This window comes from Cheilinus undulatus, linkage group 24 (genome assembly GCF_018320785.1).
Source record: "Cheilinus undulatus linkage group 24, ASM1832078v1, whole genome shotgun sequence".
Taxonomy (NCBI): Eukaryota; Metazoa; Chordata; class Actinopteri; order Labriformes; family Labridae; genus Cheilinus; species Cheilinus undulatus.
In genome coordinates this window covers 27197914-27223724 of record NC_054888.1, presented here as the reverse complement: position 1 = coordinate 27223724, position 25811 = coordinate 27197914, and the positions used below count along the sequence as shown (strand labels likewise).

The window sequence follows — 25811 nt, the reverse complement described above, 5'->3', positions numbered from 1 at the left end:
TATAGACCTACCGTAGACCAACACATGGACCTAAAAACAACTAATATATAGACCTACCGTAGACCAACACATGGACCTAAAAACAGCTAATATATAGACCTACAGTAGACCAACACATGGACCTAAAAACAACTAATATATAGACCTACAGTAGACCAACACATGGACCTAAAAACAGCTAATATATAGACCTACAGTAGACCAACACATGGACCTAAAAACAACTAATATATAGACCTACCGTAGACCAACACATGGACCTAAAAACAGCTAATATATAGACCTACAGTAGACCAACACATGGACCTAAAAACAACTAATATATAGACCTACAGTAGACCAACACATGGACCTAAAACAGCTAATATATAGACCTACCGTAGACCAACACATGGACCTAAAAACAACTAATATATAGACCTACCGTAGACCAACACATGGACCTAAAAACAGCTAATATATAGACCTACAGTAGACCAACACATGGACCTAAAAACAACTAATATATAGACCTACAGTAGACCAACACATGGACCTAAAAACAACTAATATATAGACCTACAGTAGACCAACACATGGACCTAAAACAGCTAATATATAGACCTACCGTAGACCAACACATGGACCTAAAAACAACTAATATATAGACCTACCGTAGACCAACACATGGACCTAAAAACAGCTAATATATAGACCTACAGTAGACCAACACATGGACCTAAAAACAACTAATATATAGACCTACCGTAGACCAACACATGGACCTAAAAACAGCTAATATATAGACCTACAGTAGACCAACACATGGACCTAAAAACAGCTAATATATAGACCTACAGTAGACCAACACATGGACCTAAAAACAACTAATATATAGACCTACAGTAGACCAACACATGGACCTAAAACAGCTAATATATAGACCTACAGTAGACCAACACATGGACCTAAAACAGCTAATATATAGACCTACAGTAGACCAACACATGGACCTAAAACAGCTAATATATAGACCTACAGTAGACCAACACATGGACCTAAAAACAGCTAATATATAGACCTACAGTAGACCAACACATGGACCTAAAACAGCTAATATATAGACCTACAGTAGACCAACATATGGACCTAAAACAGCTAATATATAGACCTACAGTAGACCAACATATGGACCTAAAACAGCTAATATATAGACCTACAGTAGACCAACACATGGACCTAAAAACAGCTAATATATAGACCTACAGTAGACCAACACATGGACCTAAAACAGCTAATATATAGACCTACAGTAGACCAACACATGGACCTAAAACAGCTAATATATAGACCTACAGTAGACCAACATACAGACCTAAAAACAGCTAATATATAGACCTACAGTAGACCAACACATGGACCTAAAACAGCTAATATATAGACCTACAGTAGACCAACATATGGACCTAAAACAGCTAATATATAGACCTACAGTAGACCAACATACAGACCTAAAAACAGCTAATATATAGACCTAAAGTAGACCAACACATGGACCTAAAACAGCTAATATATAGACCTACAGTAGACCAACACATGGACCTAAAAACAGCTAATATATAGACCTACAGTAGACCAACACATGGACCTAAAACAGCTAATATATAGACCTACAGTAGACCAACACATGGACCTAAAACAGCTAATATATAGACCTACAGTAGACCAACATACAGACCTAAAAACAGCTAATATATAGACCTACAGTAGACCAACACATGGACCTAAAAACAACTAATATATAGACCTACAGTAGACCAACATACAGACCTAAAAACAACTAATATATAGACCTACAGTAGACCAACACATGGACCTAAAACAGCTAATATATAGACCTACAGTAGACAAACACATGGACCTAAAACAGCTAATATATAGACCTACAGTAGACCAACATATGGACCTAAAACAGCTAATATATAGACCTACAGTAGACCAACACATGGACCTAAAACAGCTAATATATAGACCTACAGTAGACCAACACATGGACCTAAAACAGCTAATATATAGACCTACAGTAGACCAACATATGGACCTAAAACAGCTAATATATAGACCTACAGTAGACCAACATACAGACCTAAAAACAACTAATATATAGACCTACAGTAGGCCAACATGTGGACCTAAAACAGCTAATATATAGACCTACAGTAGACAAACACATGGACCTAAAACAGCTAATATATAGACCTACAGTAGACCAACATATGGACCTAAAACAGCTAATATATAGACCTACAGTAGACCAACACATGGACCTAAAACAGCTAATATATAGACCTACAGTAGACCAACACATGGACCTAAAACAGCTAATATATAGACCTACAGTAGACCAACATATGGACCTAAAACAGCTAATATATAGACCTACCGTAGACCAACACATGGACCTAAAAACAGCTAATATATAGACCTACAGTAGACCAACATACAGACCTAAAAACAGCTAATATATAGACCTAAAGTAGACCAACACATGGACCTAAAACAGCTAATATATAGACCTACAGTAGACCAACACATGGACCTAAAACAGCTAATATATAGACCTACAGTAGACCAACACATGGACCTAAAAACAACTAATATATAGACCTAAAGTAGACCAACACATGGACCTAAAACAGCTAATATATAGACCTAAAGTAGACCAACACATGGACCTAAAACAGCTAATATATAGACCTACAGTAGACCAACATACAGACCTAAAAACAGCTAATATATAGACCTAAAGTAGACCAACACATGGACCTAAAACAGCTAATATATAGACCTACAGTAGACCAACACATGGACCTAAAACAGCTAATATATAGACCTACAGTAGACCAACATATGGACCTAAAACAGCTAATATATAGACCTACAGTAGACCAACATACAGACCTAAAAACAGCTAATATATAGACCTAAAGTAGACCAACACATGGACCTAAAACAGCTAATATATAGACCTACAGTAGACCAACACATGGACCTAAAAACAACTAAAATATAGACCTACAGTAGACCAACACATGGACCTAAAACAGCTAATATATAGACCTACAGTAGACCAACATACAGACCTAAAAACAGCTAATATATAGACCTACAGTAGACCAACACATGGACCTAAAACAGCTAATATATAGACCTACAGTAGACCAACATATGGACCTAAAACAGCTATCATATAGACCTACAGTAGACCAACACATGGACCTAAAACAGCTAATATATAGACCTACAGTAGACCAACACATGGACCTAAAAACAGCTAATATATAGACCTACAGTAGACCAACACATGGACCTAAAACAGCTAATATATAGACCTACAGTAGACCAACATATGGACCTAAAACAGCTAATATATAGACCTACAGTAGACCAACATATGGACCTAAAACAGCTAATATATAGACCTACAGTAGACCAACACGTGGACCTAAAACAGCTAATATATAGACCTACAGTAGACCAACACATGGACCTAAAACAGCTAATATATAGACCTACAGTAGACCAACACATGGACCTAAAACAGCTAATATATAGACCTACAGTAGACCAACACATGGACCTAAAACAGCTAATATATAGACCTACAGTAGACCAACATACAGACCTAAAAACAGCTAATATATAGACCTACAGTAGACCAACACATGGACCTAAAACAGCTAATATATAGACCTACAGTAGACCAACATACAGACCTAAAAACAGCTAATATATAGACCTAAAGTAGACCAACACATGGACCTAAAACAGCTAATATATAGACCTACAGTAGACCAACATACGGACCTAAAACAGCTAATATATAGACCTACAGTAGACCAACATACAGACCTAAAAACAGCTAATATATAGACCTACAGTAGACCAACACATGGACCTAAAAACAACTAATATATAGACCTACAGTAGACCAACATATGGACCTAAAACAGCTAATATATAGACCTACAGTAGACCAACACATGGACCTAAAACAGCTAATATATAGACCTACAGTAGACCAACATATGGACCTAAAAACAACTAAAATATAGACCTACAGTAGACCAACACATGGACCTAAAACAGCTAATATATAGACCTACAGTAGACCAACACATGGACCTAAAACAGCTAATATATAGACCTACAGTAGACCAACATATGGACCTAAAAACAACTAAAATATAGACCTACAGTAGACCAACACATGGACCTAAAACAGCTAATATATAGACCTACAGTAGACCAACATACAGACGTAAAAACAGCTAATATATAGACCTACAGTAGACCAACACATGGACCTAAAACAGCTAATATATAGACCTACAGTAGACCAACATATGGACCTAAAACAGCTAATATATAGACCTACAGTAGACCAACATATGGACCTAAAACAGCTAATATATAGACCTACAGTAGACCAACACATGGACCTAAAAACAGCTAATATATAGACCTACAGTAGACCAACACATGGACCTAAAACAGCTAATATATAGACCTACAGTAGACCAACACATGGACCTAAAACAGCTAATATATAGACCTACAGTAGACCAACACATGGACCTAAAACAGCTAATATATAGACCTACAGTAGACCAACACATGGACCTAAAACAGCTAATATATAGACCTACAGTAGACCAACATATGGACCTAAAACAGCTAATATATAGACCTACAGTAGACCAACACATGGACCTAAAACAGCTAATATATAGACCTACAGTAGACCAACATATGGACCTAAAAACAGCTAATATATAGACCTACAGTAGACCAACATATGGACCTAAAACAGCAAATGTATAGACCTACAGTAGACCAACATACAGACCTAAAAACAGCTAATATATAGACCTACAGTAGACCAACACATGGACCTAAAAACAACTAATATATAGACCTACAGTAGACCAACACGTGGACCTAAAACAGCTAATATATAGACCTACAGTAGACCAACACATGGACCTAAAACAGCTAATATATAGACCTACAGTAGACCAACACATGGACCTAAAAACAACTAATATATAGACCTACAGTAGACCAACACGTGGACCTAAAACAGCTAATATATAGACCTACAGTAGACCAACACGTGGACCTAAAACAGCTAATATATAGACCTACAGTAGACCAACACATGGACCTAAAACAGCTAATATATAGACCTACGGTAGACCAACACATGGACCTAAAAACAGCTAATATATAGACCTACAGTAGACCAACACATGGACCTAAAAACAGCTAATATATAGACCTACAGTAGATCAACATACAGACCTAAAAAAAACTACTAATATATAGACCTACAGTAGACCAACATACAGACCTAAAAACAACTAATATATAGACCTACAGTAGACCAACACATGGACCTAAAAACAACTAATATATAGACCTACAGTAGACCAACATACAGACCTAAAAACAGCTAATATATAGACCTACAGTAGACCAACATACAGACCTAAAAACAGCTTATATATAGACCTACAGTAGACCAACATACAGACCTAAAAACAGCTAATATATAGACCTACAGTAGACCAACATACAGACCTAAAAACAACTAATATATAGACCTACAGTAGACCAACATATGGACCTAAAACAGCTAATATATAGACCTACAGTAGACCAACATATGGACTTAAAAACAGCTAATATATAGACCTACAGTAGACCAACCTACAGACCTAAAAACAGCTAATATATAGACCTACAGTAGACCAACATACAGACCTAAAAACAGCTAATATATAGACCTACAGTAGACCAACATACAGACCTAAAAACAGCTAATATATAGACCTACAGTAGACCAACATACAGACCTAAAAACAGCTAATATATAGACCTACAGTAGACCAACATACAGACCTAAAAACAGCTAAGATATAGACCTACAGTAGACCAACATACAGACCTAAAAACAGCTAAGATATAGACCTACAGTAGGCCAAATCACCTAGATGGGTCGCTCTTGTCTAACCGTTCCCAGCTGCTAAATTGTAGACATGCCCTAGCACACTTCTATATCAATTCCATGTTGTTTCTTGGATATTGTGCTAAAATGGGTCAGATAGAGGTTGCTAATTCTGCACAGATCATGGTGCTGTTAGCGGGCCCATCTCCATCTTGGTGGATCTGGATCTCAGTGCACACTCATACAATGACCTGCAGAGAGATTGTGAGCAGCCGTATGTAGGTCAGTCCATCCCCCGCCTGCTTGCCCTACCTGAGTCCATTTCTCTTCACACTGAGCTGAAAACAGTCTCATCTATTCTGCATGAGCGTTTCTATGTTTGAAGCTGCAGTGTGTATAAAAACACACATGCACATCAATATTAATACCTGCATGGGGCAGCTTCAAGGTAGCAGGATCGCTGAATCATCAGGATTTATACCATCCAAGGGTAAAGTACATCTCCATGTTACTCAGGCCGATTAGAGGGTGTAGAGGATTAACGATCATTCAGACCAGAAATGACCCTCTGGGTTTCAGACAGCTTTTTCTGGGGCTGAGGTATGGACATGGTCTGGTTTCACCAGAACAATAGCAAAGGTTTGAATCCAGCCTCCCTGACACCTCTCTGTGGTACTGTACAGGCCTGTGTGATACTATGACTATGACTATTGATGTGGGAGACTCGTGCAGAGCTCAGCAGACCCCCCCCCCCCCCCGGCTCATTCTGCTCAGCTGAGTCACAAAAGTGAGGGAGACTCGACCTGAGAGACTCGAAGACTGTGAGAAAAACTGTTAGTGACAAGCTGGAGACAAAAAACCTCTACAGAGGACGACCTACAACACCAGCAGAGAGCAGGTCTGGATGCTGGAGTCAGACTGGAGACTGTACCAGCAGGAGGGCTCAGATCAGGTCCCAAGTATCCAGCAGGACCCTACTAGAGCCTGAACAGGACCTCTATCTGGATTTTATTCCATATCTATCTGTATTCATGAGACTGAGCCTGATTGAAGCTCAAAGGTCCAAAGTCTGAAATCTCTGACTCCCCTAGAGTCCAGACCAGGCCTCAGGGGAGGGGGCAGGGGTTCTGGTCAGATGGGGAACTAGGCGTCTAGAAATACAGAACCCAAACCAAAGCAGGATCCACAGTGGTCCCATCTGACACCAGGAACCACATCAGACAGACCAGCAGGTGGCACCATGAAGGTGTGATGATCCTACCTGTTCCAGCAGGTCCTCCACCTTCCTCTGCCAGCTCTCTCTGGCCGCCATCATCTCCAGCTCCTTCTGCTGGGACAGCTGAGTCAGCGCCACCTGTTTGTCCGCCTCGTACTCCTCCGTCAGCTCCTCCTTCAGCAGACGCACCTCCTCCCTGCAGAGACGGAGGCTCGTTAAGAAGTTACTCCTGATTTATGGTTTGGAAGTGCTTAATAGACTCAGTCATCCTCAGGAGAGAGGGGTTTCCTTTCAGAGCTGGGCACAGTCGGTCTAGATTGAACCTGTTAATCACTGACAAAGACGCCAGCATCAGCCAGAGTTAATCTGACTCTGATCAGAGTTAGACAGAGTTAATCTAAAACCGATCAGAGTTAATCAGAGTTAATCTAAAACTGATCAGAGTTTATCAGAGTTAATCTAACACCAATCAGAGTTAATCAGAGTTAATCTAACATCAATCAGAGTTAATCAGAGTTAATCTAACACCAATCGGAGTTAATCAGAGTTAATCTAACATCAATCAGAGTTAATCAGAGTTAATCTAACACCAATCGGAGTTAATCAGAGTTAATCTAACATCAATCAGAGTTAATCAGAGTTACCTGACTCTGATCAGAGTTAATCAGAGTTAATCTAAATCAGCCACAGTTAACCTGACTCTGATCAGAGTTAATCTAATTCTGATCAGAGTTATTCAGAGTTAATCTAACTCTGATCAGAGTTAATCAGAGTAAATCTGACACTGACCAGAGTTAATCAGAGTTAATCTAAATCAGCCACAGTTAACCTGACTCTGATCAGAGTTATTCTAGCTCTTAGCAGAGTTAATCAGAGTTAATGTAACTCTGATCAGAGTTAATCAGAGTTAGCTTGACTCTGATCAGTGTTAATCAGAGTTAATCTAGCTCTGATCAGAGTTAATCAGAGTTAATCTAACACCGATCAGAGTTAATCAGAGTTAATCTAACACCAATCTGAGTTAATCAGAGTTATTCTAGCTCTTATAAGAGTTAATCAGAGTTAATGTAACTCTGATCAGAGTTAATCAGAGTTAGCCTGACTCTGATCAGTGTTAATCAGAGTTAATCTAGCTCTGATCAGAGTTAATCAGAGTTAATCTAACATCTATCTGAGTTAATCAGTTATTTTAGCTCTTATCAGAGTTAATCAGAGTTAATCTAGCTCTGATCAGAGTTAATCAGAGTTAATCTAACACCGATCAGAGTTAATCAGAGTTAATCTAACATCTATCTGAGTTAATCAGAGTTATTTTAGCTCTTATCAGAGTTAATCAGAGTTAATGTAACTCTGATCAGAGTTAATCAGAGTTAGCCTGACTCTGATCAGTGTTAATCAGAGTTAATCTAGCTCTGATCAGAGTTAATCAGAGTTAATCTAACTTCGATCAGAGTTAATCAGAGTTAATCTGACTCTGATCAGAGTTAATCAGAGTTAATCTGACTCTGATCAGAGTTAGTCAGAGCCTACTGACCTGAATAAAGTCATGAAGACCTGCTGAAGTACACCAGTACTGAGGAACGATAGTTACTGATTAACAGACTAAAGGGGACCATGAAGACCAGGTCAGAGCTGGTTTTACCTCAGAGCGTCCCTCCACTTCTGGTCCAGGTCGTCGGCCATCTTGTCCATCTTCTGCTTCTCCTCTGTCCTGATGGACATCACCCTGGCCTCATGCTGCTGTCTCTGAGTCTCTATCTCCTCCTAAAGACACAATGAGACATTTACCCACAATCCTCTGTTGCCGTCCAACCTCTGATCGGCTTTAAAATAATCAAGTCATGTGTTGTAGTCTCTGTTTACAGTGAATCTGGCTTAATAATGATATTTTACAGAGTAAATGTGTTCTTATGATGCTGGTCTGTATCTTCACCATCACTGCTCTGTTCTCCTTCTCTTCTCTTTTATTCACGTTTGTTCACGTTTCTCCAGCTGCTGCTGTGACTCAGCTCTGAGTTTATAATCTCTGAATTACTCACATTCTGTTTGATTCTTTTGTATTTTAAACATGCAATCACTCCATTTAACAAGCATTATTTCTCTGCTGGAAATCCTGATAACAAGGGTTTATACTTCAGCTTCAGATTAGAGGTCTGCATGCCTGCTTTGGGGGTAAAACAAACCTCCCAGGAGTGGGTGGTTCTACTTTTGTTGTGAGCTGGAAACAGAAATGCTAAATCACAGCAGGGGTGGAGGGAAAAGTCTAGGATTGGCTGGAAATGGTTCAAAATCAAGGAGAAAGCAAGAGCAGGTAGAGGCTGATGAGAGTTAGTGGAAGCAGGCGGAATGAGGTGGGAGTGGATGGGAATGATCAGGATCCATCAGGCTGGAGCACACGAGGGGGGAAAGGGCCAGAAGTCTAGAGAGAGCAGGTGGAAGCTGACAGGAATAGTCAGGAATACAACAGGAGAGGGTAGGAGTAGGGGGCCGTCATCATGAATCCAGCAGAAAGGGGGAAGGAGCAGGGGGCCGTCATCATGAATCCAGCTGGAGAGGGCAAGAGCAGGGGGCCGTCATCATGAATCCAGCAGAAGAGGGCAGGAGTAGGGGGCCGTCATCATGAATCCAGCAGGAGAGGGCAGGCAGGAGCAGGGGGCCATCATCATGAATCCAGCAGGAAGGGCAGGAGTAGGGGGCTGTCATCATGAATCCAGCAGGAGAGGGCAGGCAGGAGCAGGGGGCCATCATCATGAATCCAGCTGGAGAGGGCAGGCAGGAGCAGGGGGCCGTCATCATGAATCCAGCAGGAGAGGGCAGGCAGGAGCAGGGGGCTGTCATCATGAATCCAGCAGGAGAGGGCAGGAGCAGGGGGCTGTCATCATGAATCCAGCAGGAGAGGGCAGGAGTAGGGGGCCGTCATCATGAATCCAGCAGGAGAGGGCAGGCAGGAGCAGGGGGCCGTCATCATGAATCTAGCAGGAGAGGGCAGGAGCAGGGGGCTGTCATCATGAATCCAGCAGGAGAGGGCAGGAGTAGGGGGCCGTCATCATGAATCCAGCAGGAGAGGGCAGGCAGGAGCAGGGGGCTGTCATCATGAATCCAGCAGGAGAGGGCAGGCAGGAGCAGGGGGCCGTCATCATGAATCCAACAGGAGAGGGCAGGAGTAGGGGGCTGTCATCATGAATCCAGCAGGAGAGGGCAGGCAGGAGCTGGGGGCTGTCATCATGACTCCAGCAGGAGAGGGCAGGCAGGAGCAGGGGGCCGTCATCATGAATCCAACAGGAGAGGGCAGGAGTAGGGGGCTGTCATCATGAATCCAGCAGGAGAGGGCAGGCAGGAGCAGGGGGCTGTCATCATGAATCCAGCAGGAGAGGGCAGGCAGGAGCAGGGGGCCGTCATCATGAATCCAACAGGAGAGGGCAGGAGCAGGGGGCCGTCATCATGAATCCAGCAGGAAGGGCAGGAGCAGGGGGCTGTCATCATGAATCCAGCAGGAGAGGGCAGGAGTAGGGGGCTGTCATCATGAATCCAGCAGGAGAGGGCAGGAGCAGGGGGCTGTCATCATGAATCCAGCAGGAGAGGGCAGGAGTAGGGGGCCGTCATCATGAATCCAGCAGGAAAGGATAAGAGCAGTGTGGTAAAGGTGGTTAAGTTCCATTTTACACAACGCTCATCTTGTTTGGGGTCACAGGGGGTTGGAGCCTGTCCCAGCTCTGGGTGAGGGGCGGGGACTGCACAGGTCACCAGCCAATCACAGGGCTGACATAGAGAGACAGAGAGGCACTGTCATACCCACACCTACGGCAATTTAGAGTCACCAATTAAACCAAGGAGCTGTCCGCTCTGAGGGAGGGAGTTGGTCGATGCACGGGGAGAACATGTCAACTCTGACCCAGGAACAAGGAACAAGGAACCTACTGGAGCATTAACCTCTGCACTGCCATGCAGCCTTAGTCTAGATCTCTTTATCTAATCAGTCTGGTTTTATTTAAAGAGGACACGTTAATGTTTGATAAAACAGAGCTAGATTCCTGACCCGTGGCTGTGGGACTGGGGGGATTAGTGGTCTTTAAACCTCCAGACCCCCCTGAGGATCTGCTCTGGCAGATTTTACCCACATGTCAGTTTTTCTAACTCCAGCATCCTCGTCTTTATCTCCCAGCTGTCCTTTTGACTCCTTGTTTGTCTCTCTCCATCCTTCCTCTCCTCCTCAGTCACTCTCTCTCTCTTCCTCCTGCTCCATTTTGACTTCCTGCCAAACCCTCGGAGTGTCTGATTGGCTGATTCAGTGATATCCTAATGAATGGATTCACTCTGGCTGTATGAGTGATGTCTCAGTTCACATTAGACTCTAGATTCATTCATTCATGAGTCCTCGGCTATGACTCTAAATCCTCTGGACTGGTTTCTGTTGAACTGGGTTTGGTTGATCCTGTCATGAATCGAAGTCCAACCCCACCTCACCTTTACAGCAGCTGACTGTCCTCACTGATGTGAATATCAAACATGGCTGACTCTTCTGTTTTGTTCCAGAAACCTTAAACACCCTTCTGGGCGTAGTAAACCCCGAGTCTTACCTGCAGGTCGGTCAGCAGGTTACTCGTCTCCCGGACTCGTGACCTGGTGGCGTCCAGCTCAGTCCTGAGTTTCTCCTGCGTCTCCTTCAGACAGGAGATCTGGGTCTGAGCCGAGCCCAGGTTCTGCTCGCCTTCCCTCACCAGCTCCTGCAGGTGAGACACCTGGAGAGACACAGAGGAGGGTCAACATGCGGCCCCGGGCCTGGATGAGGACGCTGAGTGATGCATCATGGGTAGTACCTCCTGGTTGGCCATGTTGAGTTTAGCAGAGAGCTCCTCCTTCAGGTTATCGAGCTGCTGCTGCAGGCGGTCCCTCTGCTCCTCCAACGACAGACGCTTGATCTCAAACTCCTGGGACAGTTTCTGCATGACCATGAGACGACATAAAGAGTTATTTCAACAAACAAGGTCATAAAAGCAGTCTAATATCTGAAGGAGAAACCAGAAGATCTGATGCTCCTACTCCTGGTCCTCTATGTGGGTCTACAGTCTGAATAAAGTAGAGAAGGAGGCTTCAGAAGTCTGCAGACTCAGAGACACGTGAGGCATCATTTGACTTAAAAACCACCATTACCCATAATCCTTCACACCACTGAAATAAATCCTCTGCTCCCCCTTCTTCTTCTTCTTCTTCTCAGTGGGTTTACATCCAAGCTTTGAAAGACTCCCTGGTTTTACATTGATGCTGTTGTACTGATCAGACCACAGGTTTGAACACAGCATTACAGAGCGCCTCCTAGTGGTCAGACTCATCAAATATTCCCAAACCCTCACTGACCTTCTGATGACCAGGCAGCTTTGAATCCATGACAGGGATGTTGATTCTAATTCTTTATTTTCTTATTTATCAGTAAAAGAATGAACCTCCTGAGACCCGGCACGTTCTACTCAGCTGTCCTACAGAACGTTCATCTCTTCAGTTTGAGATAATTGTCCAGAACATCCTTGGTTAGGAATGTGGTTGAAATATTGGGAAAGTTGGAGATTAAATTTTCAGGAATTCTCATGGAAATTTGAGGACGTTTGCACATTTTGGAGTTTTGATCACATTTTATATTTCTGACAGTAAATGTGAGGAATCTGACATTAACAAACATGGATGATCTTATGCAGACCAAGAACAGGACGACTGTTTCTACCATATAGTTTAGCTGCATTTATGTGGCAGCGTTCAGAACATCCAGCATCTCCACTCAGACAGTCATGTTTGGTTACACAATATGTAGATTTACTGTTTCAGCTCCACTTCACTTCTATGACGCACAAACAGGAGTGAGTCATCAGCAAACAGCTCTACATCTGCAAAACAACCCCAACACACAGGTCATCTTCAAGGACCGGCCCTCCAGGATCAGCTGGAGGTAAAGGTTAGGGGCCTGAGAGGTACAGATCTACTTTATGCAGATGATGTGGCTCTGGAGACCACGATAGGGAATATGGTACCGATGGAAATGGAGACATAAAGATCAGTCTATCAGCTGTTAATATCAGTCTATATCAGCTGTAAATATCAGTCTATATCAGCTGTAAATATCAGTCTATGTCAGCTGTAAATATCAGTCTATATCAGCTGTAAATATCAGTCTATATCAGCTGTAAATATCAGTCTATGTCAGCTGTAAATATCAGTCTATGTCAGCTGTAAATATCAGTCTATATCAGCTGTAAATATCAGTCTATATCAGCTGTAAATATCAGTCTATATCAGCTGTAAATATCAGTCTATATCAGCTGTAAATATCAGTCTATATCAACTGTAAATATCAGTCTATATCAGCTGTAGATATATGTCTATATCAGGTGTAAATATCAGTCTATATCAGCTGTAAATATCAGTCTATATCAGGTGTAAATATCAGTCTATATCAACTGTAAATATCAGTCTATATCAGCTGTAAATATCAGTCTATATCAGCTGTAAATATCAGTCTATATCAGGTGTAAATATCAGTCTATATCAGCTGTAAATATCAGTCTATATCAGCTGTAAATATCAGTCTATATCAGCTGTAAATATCAGTCTATATCAGCTGTAAATATCAGTCTATATCAGGTGTAAATATCAGTCTATATCAGTTGTAAATATCAGTCTATATCAGCTGTAAATATCAGTCTATATCAACTGTAAATATCAGTCTATATCAGCTGTAAATATCAGTCTATATCAGCTGTAAATATCAGTCTATATCAGGTGTAAATATCAGTCTATATCAACTGTAAATATCAGTCTATATCAACTGTAAATATCAGTCTATATCAGCTGTAAATATCAGTTTATATCAACTGTAAATATCAGTCTATATCAGCTGTAAATATCAGTCTATATCAACTGTAAATATCAGTCTATATCAACTGTAAATATCAGTCTATATCAGCTGTAAATATCAGTTTATATCAGCTGTAAATATCAGTCTATATCAGCTGTAAATATCAGTCTATATCAGCTGTAAATATCAGTCTATATCAGCTGTAAATATCAGTCTATATCAGCTGTAAATATCAGTCTATATCAGCTGTAAATATCAGTCTATATCAGCTGTAAATATCAGTCTATATCAGCTGTAAATATCAGTCTATATCAGCTGTAAATATCAGTCTATATCAACTGTAAATATCAGTCTATATCAGGTGTAAATATCAGTCTATATCAGCTGTAAATATCAGTCTATATCAGCTGTAAATATCAGTCTATATCAGCTGTAAATATCAGTCTATATCAGCTGTAAATATCAGTCTATATCAGCTGTAAATATCAGTTTATATCAGCTGTAAATATCAGTCTATATCAGCTGTAAATATCAGTCTATATCAGCTGTAAATATCAGTCTATATCAGCTGTAAATATCAGTCTATATCAGCTGTAAATATCAGTCTATATCAGCTGTAAATATCAGCCTATATCAGATGAATAAAGAAAATAAATCTTGGTGTCTTCTGTGCATTAAAAATGTTATCATGTCTCTTCTGTGTCTTATATAATATTTCTCCTCTTTTTTCCAGGGAAACTCCCCCGTCATCCTCACATGGCTCCGTCTGCTTGAAGGCAGATTTAATGTCAGTGAAAATCGTCCAATCAGCTTGCAGCGTCTAACAGCATTACCAGCTCAGGGACTTATGACAGAGGAGAAAAATGAGCAGAGAGCAGATAATTTAAAAGTCAAAGTGAGGAGTGGTCTCAGAGGCAGAGATCTGTCTTCATTTAGACGCTGAGGGTCAGAAATAAAGAATCATAGTGATGTATGAAGATTTCTCTGATTCTGTCTCTATTAAGCAGATACACACTGATCTAAAAACAAGGGAAAGATTAGAAAGGGCTTGATTTTCTACCATTAGAAGGGTAAACTTTAAAGACATCTGTGGACTCTGTCCTCAGCGTTGACTCTACTCTCTCTGTAGTCTCTAAAACCCCGCCCCCCTGACCTTCAGGACTAAAACCTAGGGCGTCTGCTATCAAACAGGTCTGGCTGTTACTAGAATGAATCAGAGAACACTATTCTGGTGTTTCAACAGCTCTACTGCTGAGAGAAACAAAGAGAACAAGCACTAAAGTCCCACTGTAAACAGAAGAAGAGTGGGTCAGTGTCTTTGTGCTTCCTCCAGATAACAATGATCCAGAACAATCCGTTTAGAGTCCAACGCCATCACAGATGGCTGCAGAAACACTCAGGACTACGACGGCGTGGGAGCTGGTGAGAAACGCGTCGGCCGTAAACCAGGTGGAAGAAAGAGGACGAAGTAAGCTCTGAGCCGACCAAGACCACCGTTTATTCCACGCCGTGAAAGATATTTCATCCAGAGGTAAAAATGTGACGCCGTCTCCTCCATCTCTGAGCAGAGAAACAAACGGCTGACAGGAACACAGATGAAGACGTCTCTCCTCTTAATGCTGACCTAATTAAACATGTGCAGTCAGCCAGACAGAGCGGATATGTGGCTTTAAATACTCGGACATAATTACACAGAAACAAAGCCTGCAGCTGAGGACGGAGCAGCTGAACTTTCACTGCTCCACTTTCATGGACGGTACTCCAGGGGCCGGGACAACGGGGAACAGAGCGGATTTTAATATATATATAAACAGCTTTATATATGTGACCTCAGGGATAAACGTCTCTGGACTCAGCGTGGATGCTGAGATTACCGTAGATATTTATATATATTTAACCAGGAGATGCTCTCTGATCACAGGAAATAAAAAGACATCAGCGACGTCAGAAAGAATAAAAGACCAAAACAATACAAGAATATATTTAGAATTAGATGCAGATTTATCATGAATTAAAAGAGAACATCCTCAGATCTGCTGTCCATAAACCAGGAAGGTTTCTGAGATCCACCTTTAAATGTTCCTGAGTGATGGTAAAGTGGTTTTATCATTATATTACCTGACAGGTAAAGGTGAGTGTCATCAGCATAGAGACAAACATTCATGCTTCTGTTCTGTGTGATATCACCCAGGCTGAGTCAGTAATGGCTCCAAAATATAGAGTTAGTGGCTGAGCATCAATGACACCATTATTTTATTAATCTGAAGGCAGAATAGTCATATCCAATAGACAGGAAAAGATATGAAACATAGAATATTCACCAAACCATAGGATAGAATCAGATATGAAACAATACAACACCTTCCTCTTTCAGCTTCATCATCACACTCTGCCCTTCACCCCCAGGATTTGTTAAATCTGATATAAAAGGTCAGAAAGACCGTTGTATATATCAGGGGTTCTCAACCTTTTCAGCCCACGACCCCCAAAAGAAGGTGCCAGAGGCCCGGGACCCCCACTGTACCTGGAGGTGGCTGAACACAGCCATGAACATTGTAGAAAAGTCATGTGGAGACAAGGCCGCCCATTAAGGGGGGGGAAACTGGGCCCAGCCAAACTGGGGACCAGCAAAATCATGGTCCACTGTAAAGTTAAACCGTGGTAAATCCTTATTACAGTAACACATCTTTTAATACATTTGTGTAGTAAGTAGCCCTCTTAAAAATGCAAATCCTTTTGTTGAAAACAGAATTAAAATATGTTAAAAATAGCTAAAATGGGTTAATAATGGCAAACAATAGTGGAAAAAGTGGTGAAATTGGATTTTAAAAGTAGCAGAAATGGGTAAAAATGGCCAAAAATTAGATAAAAGTGGCAAAAATAGCCCCAAAAAATTGCAAAAATGAGCATATTACGTGTTAAAGGGGGATTAAAATGTGGTTGGAATGGCGTTAAAGTGCCAAAAATGGCTGGAAAGTTGGTGAAATGGGATGAAAAATGGATGTAAACTGGCAAAAAAGGGTAGGCTTAGGCAGAAATTGAAAGAAATGGGTTAAACTGGCAAAAATGGGAATATCAATGGTAAAATGTGGCTTAAAGGTACAGTGTGTAGAACTTGGCTGCATTTGGCCGAACAGAAACGTGTAAATGGGATATAATGTTTATATATTTATGTGAAGTATGTTAAAATCAGTGCACAATCATCCCCTTTAAACTTTCGTTTTCTTTTTACAAAATTAGAAAACACCTTTTTAAATTTACATTATCGCCCTCACCGCGGCTGACATAATGAAGCGCCATGTTGTCTACGGCAACGTTTTGGGGACAGAAAGTGCGAAACGCGATTTTTAAATACGAACCTGCCCACCGGTCCTGAAAGCTACCTGGAAGGCAGGTGGAGAAGAAGACTGACCTATAATCTATAAAAATAATGGTCTCAGAAATGAATGAATAAACCCTCACCTCATCCCTGCTGTAAATGACGTCAGGCTCACCATCCTTTTTGGTCTTCACAGGCTCTCGTCGCTTAGTGATGAGATGTTTTGGTATCAGACCGGCTCTTTCTAAAATCTGAATGCTAGATGTCGCTAAAATTCCAAATTCTACACAATGTACCTTTAAAAAGCAGTAAATGGACAACAGAGCCAACAATAGGCAGTGCCAAGATTTGGTTTAGAAGAGGCAAAAACAGGCAGAAAAGCAGTGGTGGAAAGGTTTAAAACCGGGAAAAAATGAGTTTTAAGTGGCAAAAATGTGGTAAAACTTGGCAAAATTAATGTCAAGTGTCAACAGTGTAATTTCAATAATATTCTTAGTTTTTTAGGGCATCTGGAGACCACCTCTCAGTGTCTCACGACCCCCAATAGGGTCCCGACCCCAACGTTGAGAACCACTGGTATATATGTAGAATAATCATCACAGCTCATGAAGGATTTCTGTCAGCTATCTCTGAGAGGAACCACGTCAGCGTGGCACAGATTCATCTATCGAGAGTCTAAATGAAACAACAGCTCATACCTACAGCAGCACCATGGCTGTAACTCTATGATCCATCTGACTCACCGCTATGAGGAGCTTCTTCTCCTCCTCCTTCTCCTGCTGAGCCTCCTCTCTCATGGCCTGGTGTTTGTCCTCCAGCTCCCCCAGAGCTCTGACCTGGGCCTCCTTTAACCGATGCATCTCCTCGTCGTAGTGAGCCCTCAGTCTGGACAGCTCCTTCTCATAGCCCTGGTGCTCCTCACGCAGAGACTGAGGAGGAGGAGGAGGAGACGAAGGTCACTTTGGGCGCTCTGCACTTGGATTATTGGGTTATCTAAATTATTCTGCAGGTTCATGAAGGGTTAATAAAGCGTCTAATGGGCTAACTTTACCTGTTCCAGCTTTATCACTGTCTGTTTGTGCTGCTCATTGGCCATCTGGCTCTGGTTAAGCACCGCCTCCCTCTCCTCCTCCAATCGGCTGATCTTCTCCTTCAGGCGGTTCTGCTCCTGGTCCAGGTTCCTGATGGTCGCCTCGTGGGACATCTGGGTGGCCTGCAGGGAGCCGATCTGACCTGGGAACAGCCACACCAAAAATATAAAACCATGAGTCACAGACGGCAGACTTTAACCCTGACGTTAGTCCTTCTCTTCCTGCCTGATAAAACCTCTGGATCAGGTCTCGATTCTTCTGGCCGTCAGTAAATCTCTGCCGTCTGCAGGAGAAGCTGAAGTATTTCCTCCTGGTCTTTGGTTCAAGTCTAAAGCTGAACCCTGTTGGATACTGGAGCTGATTTATCTCTCGCTCCATCAGGACCTGAGCCTGTTGGCTTGGATCTTACCTCGGCCTCGTAGGACCGTTGGGATGTTTCTCCATCATCCCCTGGTGTCTGGAGCTGCAGAGTCCCACTCCTGGTTTTCTCCTTGGACTCTGTTTATTTTTAGACCCACATTCTTTGAAAGCCTCCTCAATCTGGGCCACAAACCAGTCTCTGCATGCGTGTTGGCGGTGGCTCCTCTCTGTGTGCAGCATCATTGATTGGAGCGTTTCTCTCGGTTTGAGCGCGCTCAGTTCAGCAGGATGAGTCCTGTGAGTCAGGACGGACCACGCTGAGACGCTGGCGGTTTCAACCTCAGAGAGACCGAAGCAGAAGAATCTGGAGGTGTTTCAGCATCAGTGGGTAAAGATCTGGTCCAAGAGGGTCCCTGCCTACAACCAGATTCTTTCTGCTCTCTGGGTTTTTCTCCAGAGAACTTTCACTGTTTAATATTTCTGCACAGATTCTGATGTTTGGAGCAAAAGCATGCCGTATTTAAACTCAGTGCAATCTTCTAAGAACACAGAGAGGGAGAATCCTGCTTCTATTGAGAGAAAATACAAGAGGGGAGCAGTAAACTTTGGTAAGATTCTCTCTGAAATGGAGTTGGACCAGTGCAAAAAGAAAAAGTAAGACAGGCAGGTCTGGTCTCAGGTCCTAAAAGAGCAGAAGAAGAAGAAGAAGAGCGTGTTTCTCACCAGCTTTGTGCAGGATCTCTGTGGCCTGCTGCTGCACTCTCTCTCTGCTGCTCTCCAGCTCATACTCCGTGTCCTTCAGCTGCATCACCCAGATCTCCCCGTCCTGGATCGCATCCTCCAGCTGTTTGTGCAGGTTCTACACACAAAACACACACATGTGCACACATGTGCATATATTATCATGCAGACATCCAAACGGTGCAGAGCTGCCTGCAGGAGCATCACCCTGACATCCTTACAACACCTTCTCATGGTGCTAAAAACAGTCTGCAGCTGTCTCCCATATTACCGATCCCTCTGTTACAGGCATGATTCATGAAAACAGGACTCTAGCTCGTTTGGGATTTATACAAACACATAAATATGAAAACTAGAGTTAGTCTGTGAGGCTACAGTCGGCTCAGAGAGCAGCATTTATGCAAGCTGACGTCAAATCCTCTCAGAAGTTTGCAGCCTGTCTCATTTTCCTCATAAATAAAGATTGTTTTCAGCCAATAACAGGGGCTGTTCCATCTGTATGTTAATGCAGGCCCACACACACACACCTTAATGGTTCCCTCGGCGTTGGCGAGCGACGTCTGCAGCCGGTTGGTCTTGTCTCGGTTCTCTCTGGCCTCCTCCTGAGCTTTCTGCAGCTCACTCCTCAGTTTGGACAGCGAGCGCTGCAGAGCCGCCTCCTGAGCCTGGAACTCTTTACGCAGCTCCACCTGCACAGGTGACAGGTGACATCATCGAGACGGGACACAACAGATCCTGAGCGCAGTTTTTAAAGAGACAGATTAGGACTGACTTTAGGACTCTCCTTCCTGAGTCCCCGTACTCAAGAACAGTAGGGTTCCCATCTCCTGCAGACCATGCTGGAGTACAAAACCAAGCCCAGGACCACCTCTTGAAGCAGGTACCCAGGTATGGTACAGGCCAGGTCAGGTGTGGGACCCCTGCCTCACCCCAGAATCAAGTGGGAAGAGGTCAGAGGTGGAGCCACCAACCTCTGTGTCTACGGCGCCATGTTCTCACCTCGGTTCTCTTCCAGGCCAGCAGGTTCTCCGTGGTGAGCTGGTGAGTCCTCCTCATGGCCTCCAGCTCCCTCTCGTAGTACTCCTGGGCCTTGGCCAGCTTGGCCTCGTACTCCTCTACCAGACGGACCTTGTCCTTGGTCAGCTCCTCCACGCGCTCCATCAGAGCCTCCACCTGCACACGGGACAGTGAGACAACACGAGCAGGAGAGACGGGGAGAGTCTACGATGAACTTTCACGGTTTCAGTGACCCAGTAAGACCTGTCAGAGCTGGTCTGGGTTCAGATGAACTGTTGGTCTAGAAATACTGCCTGGTGGTTATATAATAACTGAACAAGAGGGTCTGGGCTGATCTCTGTGGTACTGGGACTGGTACACACTTGAACCAGGTCCAGATGGAGGGGAAACTCTCTTAGGACCATCCTCTAAAATGAACCAGAAGCTCCTTACAGATAAGGACGGACTTTTCACAACGGAGAGGTTTCACATTTTAAGGAGCTCATCAGAGGGATTCTATCTGACTGACTGCACAACTTCAGTCTCCCTCTTCACAGCATGGAGACCTAAAGTTGTGCAAACCGTCAGTTTTCACCATAGGGCGGGGCCGTGGTTAGGGCCCAAAGTTAGACTACTTTATTTGCAGCGTGCCAAAACAACTAGGCCATTAGAGGGGATGAGACCTAGAGGCCTTTGTCCTCCAAAATCTAATCAGTTCATCCTTGAATCAGGGTCCAGAAGGTCCAGTATGACGACTACCAGGAACCTGAAGGGCCATCAGGGGAAGCATTCCCCACTACAGCTCAAAACCACTCTAAATTAGAGCGCAGCGATTCTGGAAAACTGTGAATCCTATTTATTTTGATGGACATTTCTACAAAGTTTGAGGAAAATCCTGCAGCGGCTTCTAGAGATCTAGCAGAGAGAGAATGGTCTGTACGGATGGACGGATGTATGGAGCCTCCAGCCTATAAAAGCGTGGTAAAACAAAAGGATGACATGAGACTGAGCTCTACTTCTCAGTTGGATCCAGCTGCACAGCCGGAGCGAGTAAACCTGCTGGATCACAGTAGAAAATCTGCTGCAGAATAACCTCTCCCTCATCCTACGTGTCTGCGTCCCCACCTCCTGCTGGTGCAGCTTGGCCAGTTTCTCCTGGTCTTCGGTGGACGAGGCGCTCTGGTTCTGCTGGTTGTTGAGGAGCTCCTCCACCTCCTGACGGTGCGTGGCCCTCAGCTCCTCCAGCGCTCGCCGTTTCTCCGCCTCGAACTGAGCCTGAGCCGTGCTGAAGGAGCGAAGCTTCTCCTCGAAGTCGCGACGCATCTCCTCCACCTGCAGACACCGACAGTTTCATCTGTTACTGTCCGCTCCTGTGCTAAGCTACATGCTAACAGCAGATCCTCCCTGATATCTCTGCCTTTGCTTTACCTCAGTCTGCTGCAGCATCTCTGTGATCAGACATGACGTGGGAATAAAATGCAAAAATAAAACATGAAGCATGTGATGTAGGTCAAAGTTCACACAGGTTAGAATGTTAGTTACTGCAGGAGTTTAGATATCCTAGAGGAACGCTAGGGCTGGGCATCTTCAGCGGTCTCAGTTTGGTGGAATATCAGGATGACGGGCTGCATCCTCAACTTCACTGCTATTATTTTATGACTTCTAACCTGAGCTGCAGTCAGATAAATAACCTGCTTTAGCGTCTTTTTAAAAGAGCCTCAGATATTCTAGTCAGCAGGCCTGGTTAGGGCGCACCTCATTTAAACAGGCGGCCCAGATTCAGGTCCAACCTGTGGCTCCTTTCCCCCCCGTCCTCTCTCTCTCTAATAAAGGTATAACACACCCAAAAATACATCTAAACAATAAAGTCCAGAGTGATTTTAAACCTAGATAAGTAAACAGGACATGGAAACACCAGGACTCTGTCGTGTAATCTCTGCAGCCCTGCAGGATGACCCCCTCTACATCCTGATCCATGGTCACATGACCCTCTCTTCCATGCATCGTCGTGCCTGTAAACGTCTGCGTGCACGCGTCAGTGCTCCTCACCTCTCGGCTCATAGAGACCACCCTCTGAGTGTGCTGGGCCTCGGTGCAGAGCTGGGAGTCCTCCATCCTCTGACGGTACATCTCAAACTCGGCCAGCGCCTGAACACAACACCGGCACACCTTTAATGACTTCATAAAGTATAGGACCCAAAAATAAAGCCTGGTTGATCCTGGAAACACAGAAACGTTTAGTCCAAATGAAGAGATCATGCAGAGGACGACAGAGGCTGTGGAGTAGGAGGAGGGCTGCTGACTGTCTAAGGCAGTGTTACTCAACCAAAGAGCCAAACTGCTGAAAAATACCTTTGCAAGAGCCACAATCTCAGAGGTGAAGCAAAACAGCTTGAAGTAGCAATAACATTAAATTAAAGGTGTCAAAACTGGTCAAAAAGCAACAAAATGGGTTAAAACTGGCAAAAATGGGGAGGAAAAGGTGAAAAAAGGGCCAGAGAGCAGCAAAAATGGGCGAGAAGTGACAAAAAAAATGAGTAACAGGCAGCAAAATAGTCGAAAAGAGACAAAAAATGAGTGACAAGTGACTAAAACAGGCAAAAAGCAGTCAAGAGTGGCAAAAATAGGCAAAAAATAGGAAACAAATGGTTTTTATTGGCAAAACGTTGCTTAACTGGGTGAAAAGTGGAAATAAATGGTGAAAAAGTGCAAAAGTTGGATAAAACTGGCACAAAGAAGTGGGTGAAATGGGCAAAAACTAGGAAAAAAGAGAATGAAGTGGGTGAAAAATGGGGAGAAAAAACTGTAAAAAAAAGGGCAAAAATTGGATCAAGGTGGTAAAAAAGGGTAAAATTTGCAAAAATAGTGTGAAAAATGGGAAAAAGGTAGAAAAAAGTGGTATTAAATGGCAAAAGGTCGCTTAAATGGATGAAAAGTGGCAAAAATGGTGAAAAAGGGCAACAAGTTTCCCTTCATTAAGGTTTTTGGAGGAATAATATTTCAAATTAAGACATAAAAGAGCCTCATGAGGATCCAGAGCCTCATGTGGATCCAGAGCCTCATGAGGATCCAGAGCCTCATGTGGATCCAGAGCCTCATGAGGATCCATAGCCTCATGTGGATCCAGAGCCTCATGAGGATCCAGAGCCTCATGTGGATCCAGAGCCTCATGAGGATCCATAGCCTCATGTGGATCCAGAGCCTCATGAGGATCCAGAGCCTCATGAGGATCCATAGCCTCATGTGGATCCAGAGCCTCATGAGGATCCAGAGCCTCATGTGGATCCAGAGCCTCATGAGGGTCCAGAGCCTCATGAGGATCCAGAGCCTCATGAGGATCCAGAGCCTCATGTGGATCCAGAGCCTCATGAGGGTCCAGAGCCTCATGTGGATCCAGAGCCTCATGAGGATCCAGAGCCTCATGTGGATCCAGAGCCTCATGAGGGTCCAGAGCCTCATGAGGATCCAGAGCCTCATGAGGATCCAGAGCCTCATGTGGATCCAGAGCCTCATGTGGATCCAGAGCCTCATGAGGATCCATAGCCTCATGTGGATCCAGAGCCTCATGAGGATCCAGAGCCTCATGTGGATCCAGAGCCTCATGAGGGTCCAGAGCCTCATGAGGATCCAGAGCCTCATGAGGATCCAGAGCCTCATGTGGATCCAGAGCCTCATGAGGATCCAGAGCCTCATGTGGATCCAGAGCCTCATGAGGATCCAGAGCCTCATGAGGATCCAGAGCCTCATGTGGATCCAGAGCCTCATGGGGCTGCAGAGCCTCATGTGGCTGCAGAGCCTCCTGTGGATCCAGAGCCTCATGTGGATCCAGAGCCTCATGTGGATCCAGAGCCTCATGTGGCTGCAGAGCCTCCTGTGGATCCAGAGCCTCATGGGGCTGCAGAGCCTCATGTGGATCCAGAGCCTCATGGGGCTGCAGAGCCTCCTGTGGATCCAGAGCCTCCTGTGGATCCAGAGCCTCATGTGGATCCAGAGCCTCATGTGGATCCAGAGCCTCATGGGGCTGCAGAGCCTCCTGTGGATCCAGAGCCTCATGTGGCTGCAGAGCCTCATGGGGCTCCAGAGCCTCATGTGGATCCAGAGCCTCATGTGGCTGCAGAGCCTCATGGGGCTCCAGAGCCTCATGTGGATCCAGAGCCTCATGTGGCTGCAGAGCCTCATGGGGCTCCAGAGCCTCATGTGGATCCAGAGCCTCATGGGGCTGCAGAGCCTCCTTTGGATCCAGAGCCTCATGTGGCTGCAGAGCCTCATGGGGCTCCAGAGCCACAGGTTGAGTATCACTGCTCTGAGGGTTTTTAAATCTAAAACCATGGCAGAGAACCGATCTGAGGAACGTTTCAGAGGGTTTTAGGACCTGAGAACCGACCTCAGAGGAGGACTCTAATGAAACTGAAGGGACTAAATGTCCTGGTTAGTGAAATACTGATTTGGTGCATGCACATCAAAGAACGACACCACAGCGCCCCCTAGAAGCCTTTGGAATAGCCCCTCCCACTGGTTTGAAGTACATGCATGAACTTTGGCACACGTATGTACCATGGCCAGATGAACAGAAAACTAATTTACTGTATTCAGAAAAAATGTACAGGAAGTGAGATCATCAAGGGTAAAGGTCAAATTCTGGCTGACTGACAGGTGTCACATCTGAAGGGACTCCTCCAAAGGGTTTTATCAGATTGACTCCAGAATTTTTGTCCTCATTCAGGACAAGACGGAGATCTAGAGTCGTGCGAATCTTGACTTTACGTCAAAGGGCAGCGGCGTGATCAGGCGCCAAAGTTGGAGGACGAATCCCGGCACTGTGCCAAAAGTATCATTCATTATAACTCCTCAGTGACGACCAGCACCAAAGCTCACCTTCATATGCAATATTAATCACTGTCACAGCGCCCCCTGCTGTCAGCCAGCGCTGGAATCTCTCTTTTATCTACCTGCCACTGAGGCTGGTGGGTTAAAATCGACCATTTTTACCAGAGACTCTGTTGATGCTGTCAGGGGTCTACTTATCAGAGGAGGAAACAAACCATGAGAATACTGTAGTTACTTCAGAGGCTGTGTTTGCAGCCTTTCTGTTCTTTGTTCTACCAAGCCTCAGTTCTTCATCTCTGTGTTTGAGGACAGTTGTTGGTGATTCAGGCTCCATCATTGACCTACATGTTCCAACAGAACCTCTGCTTATTAAAACTCTGTCCAGATCCAGATCCTTACTCGTCTGCATCACCGCCATCAAACGTGAA

The 25811-nt window shown here is 43.9% G+C and overlaps 1 protein-coding gene across 1 annotated transcript in view; it reads right to left on the bottom strand.

Moving 5' to 3' along the window:
- LOC121506337 (protein FAM184A-like) overlaps positions 1-25811 on the bottom strand; it is a 70025-nt gene that overhangs the window by 20483 nt on the left and 23731 nt on the right. The window contains exons 4-14 of the mRNA XM_041782105.1: positions 22606-22704; positions 21682-21888; positions 20560-20733; positions 20088-20249; positions 19543-19678; positions 18420-18601; positions 18112-18297; positions 12023-12145; positions 11783-11944; positions 8848-8969; positions 7251-7401 (exon numbers count right to left, since the gene is read on the bottom strand). Of these exons, the coding sequence (XP_041638039.1) occupies positions 7251-7401; positions 8848-8969; positions 11783-11944; positions 12023-12145; positions 18112-18297; positions 18420-18601; positions 19543-19678; positions 20088-20249; positions 20560-20733; positions 21682-21888; positions 22606-22704 (1704 nt within the window). The remainder of the gene's footprint in view (positions 1-7250; positions 7402-8847; positions 8970-11782; positions 11945-12022; positions 12146-18111; positions 18298-18419; positions 18602-19542; positions 19679-20087; positions 20250-20559; positions 20734-21681; positions 21889-22605; positions 22705-25811) is intronic.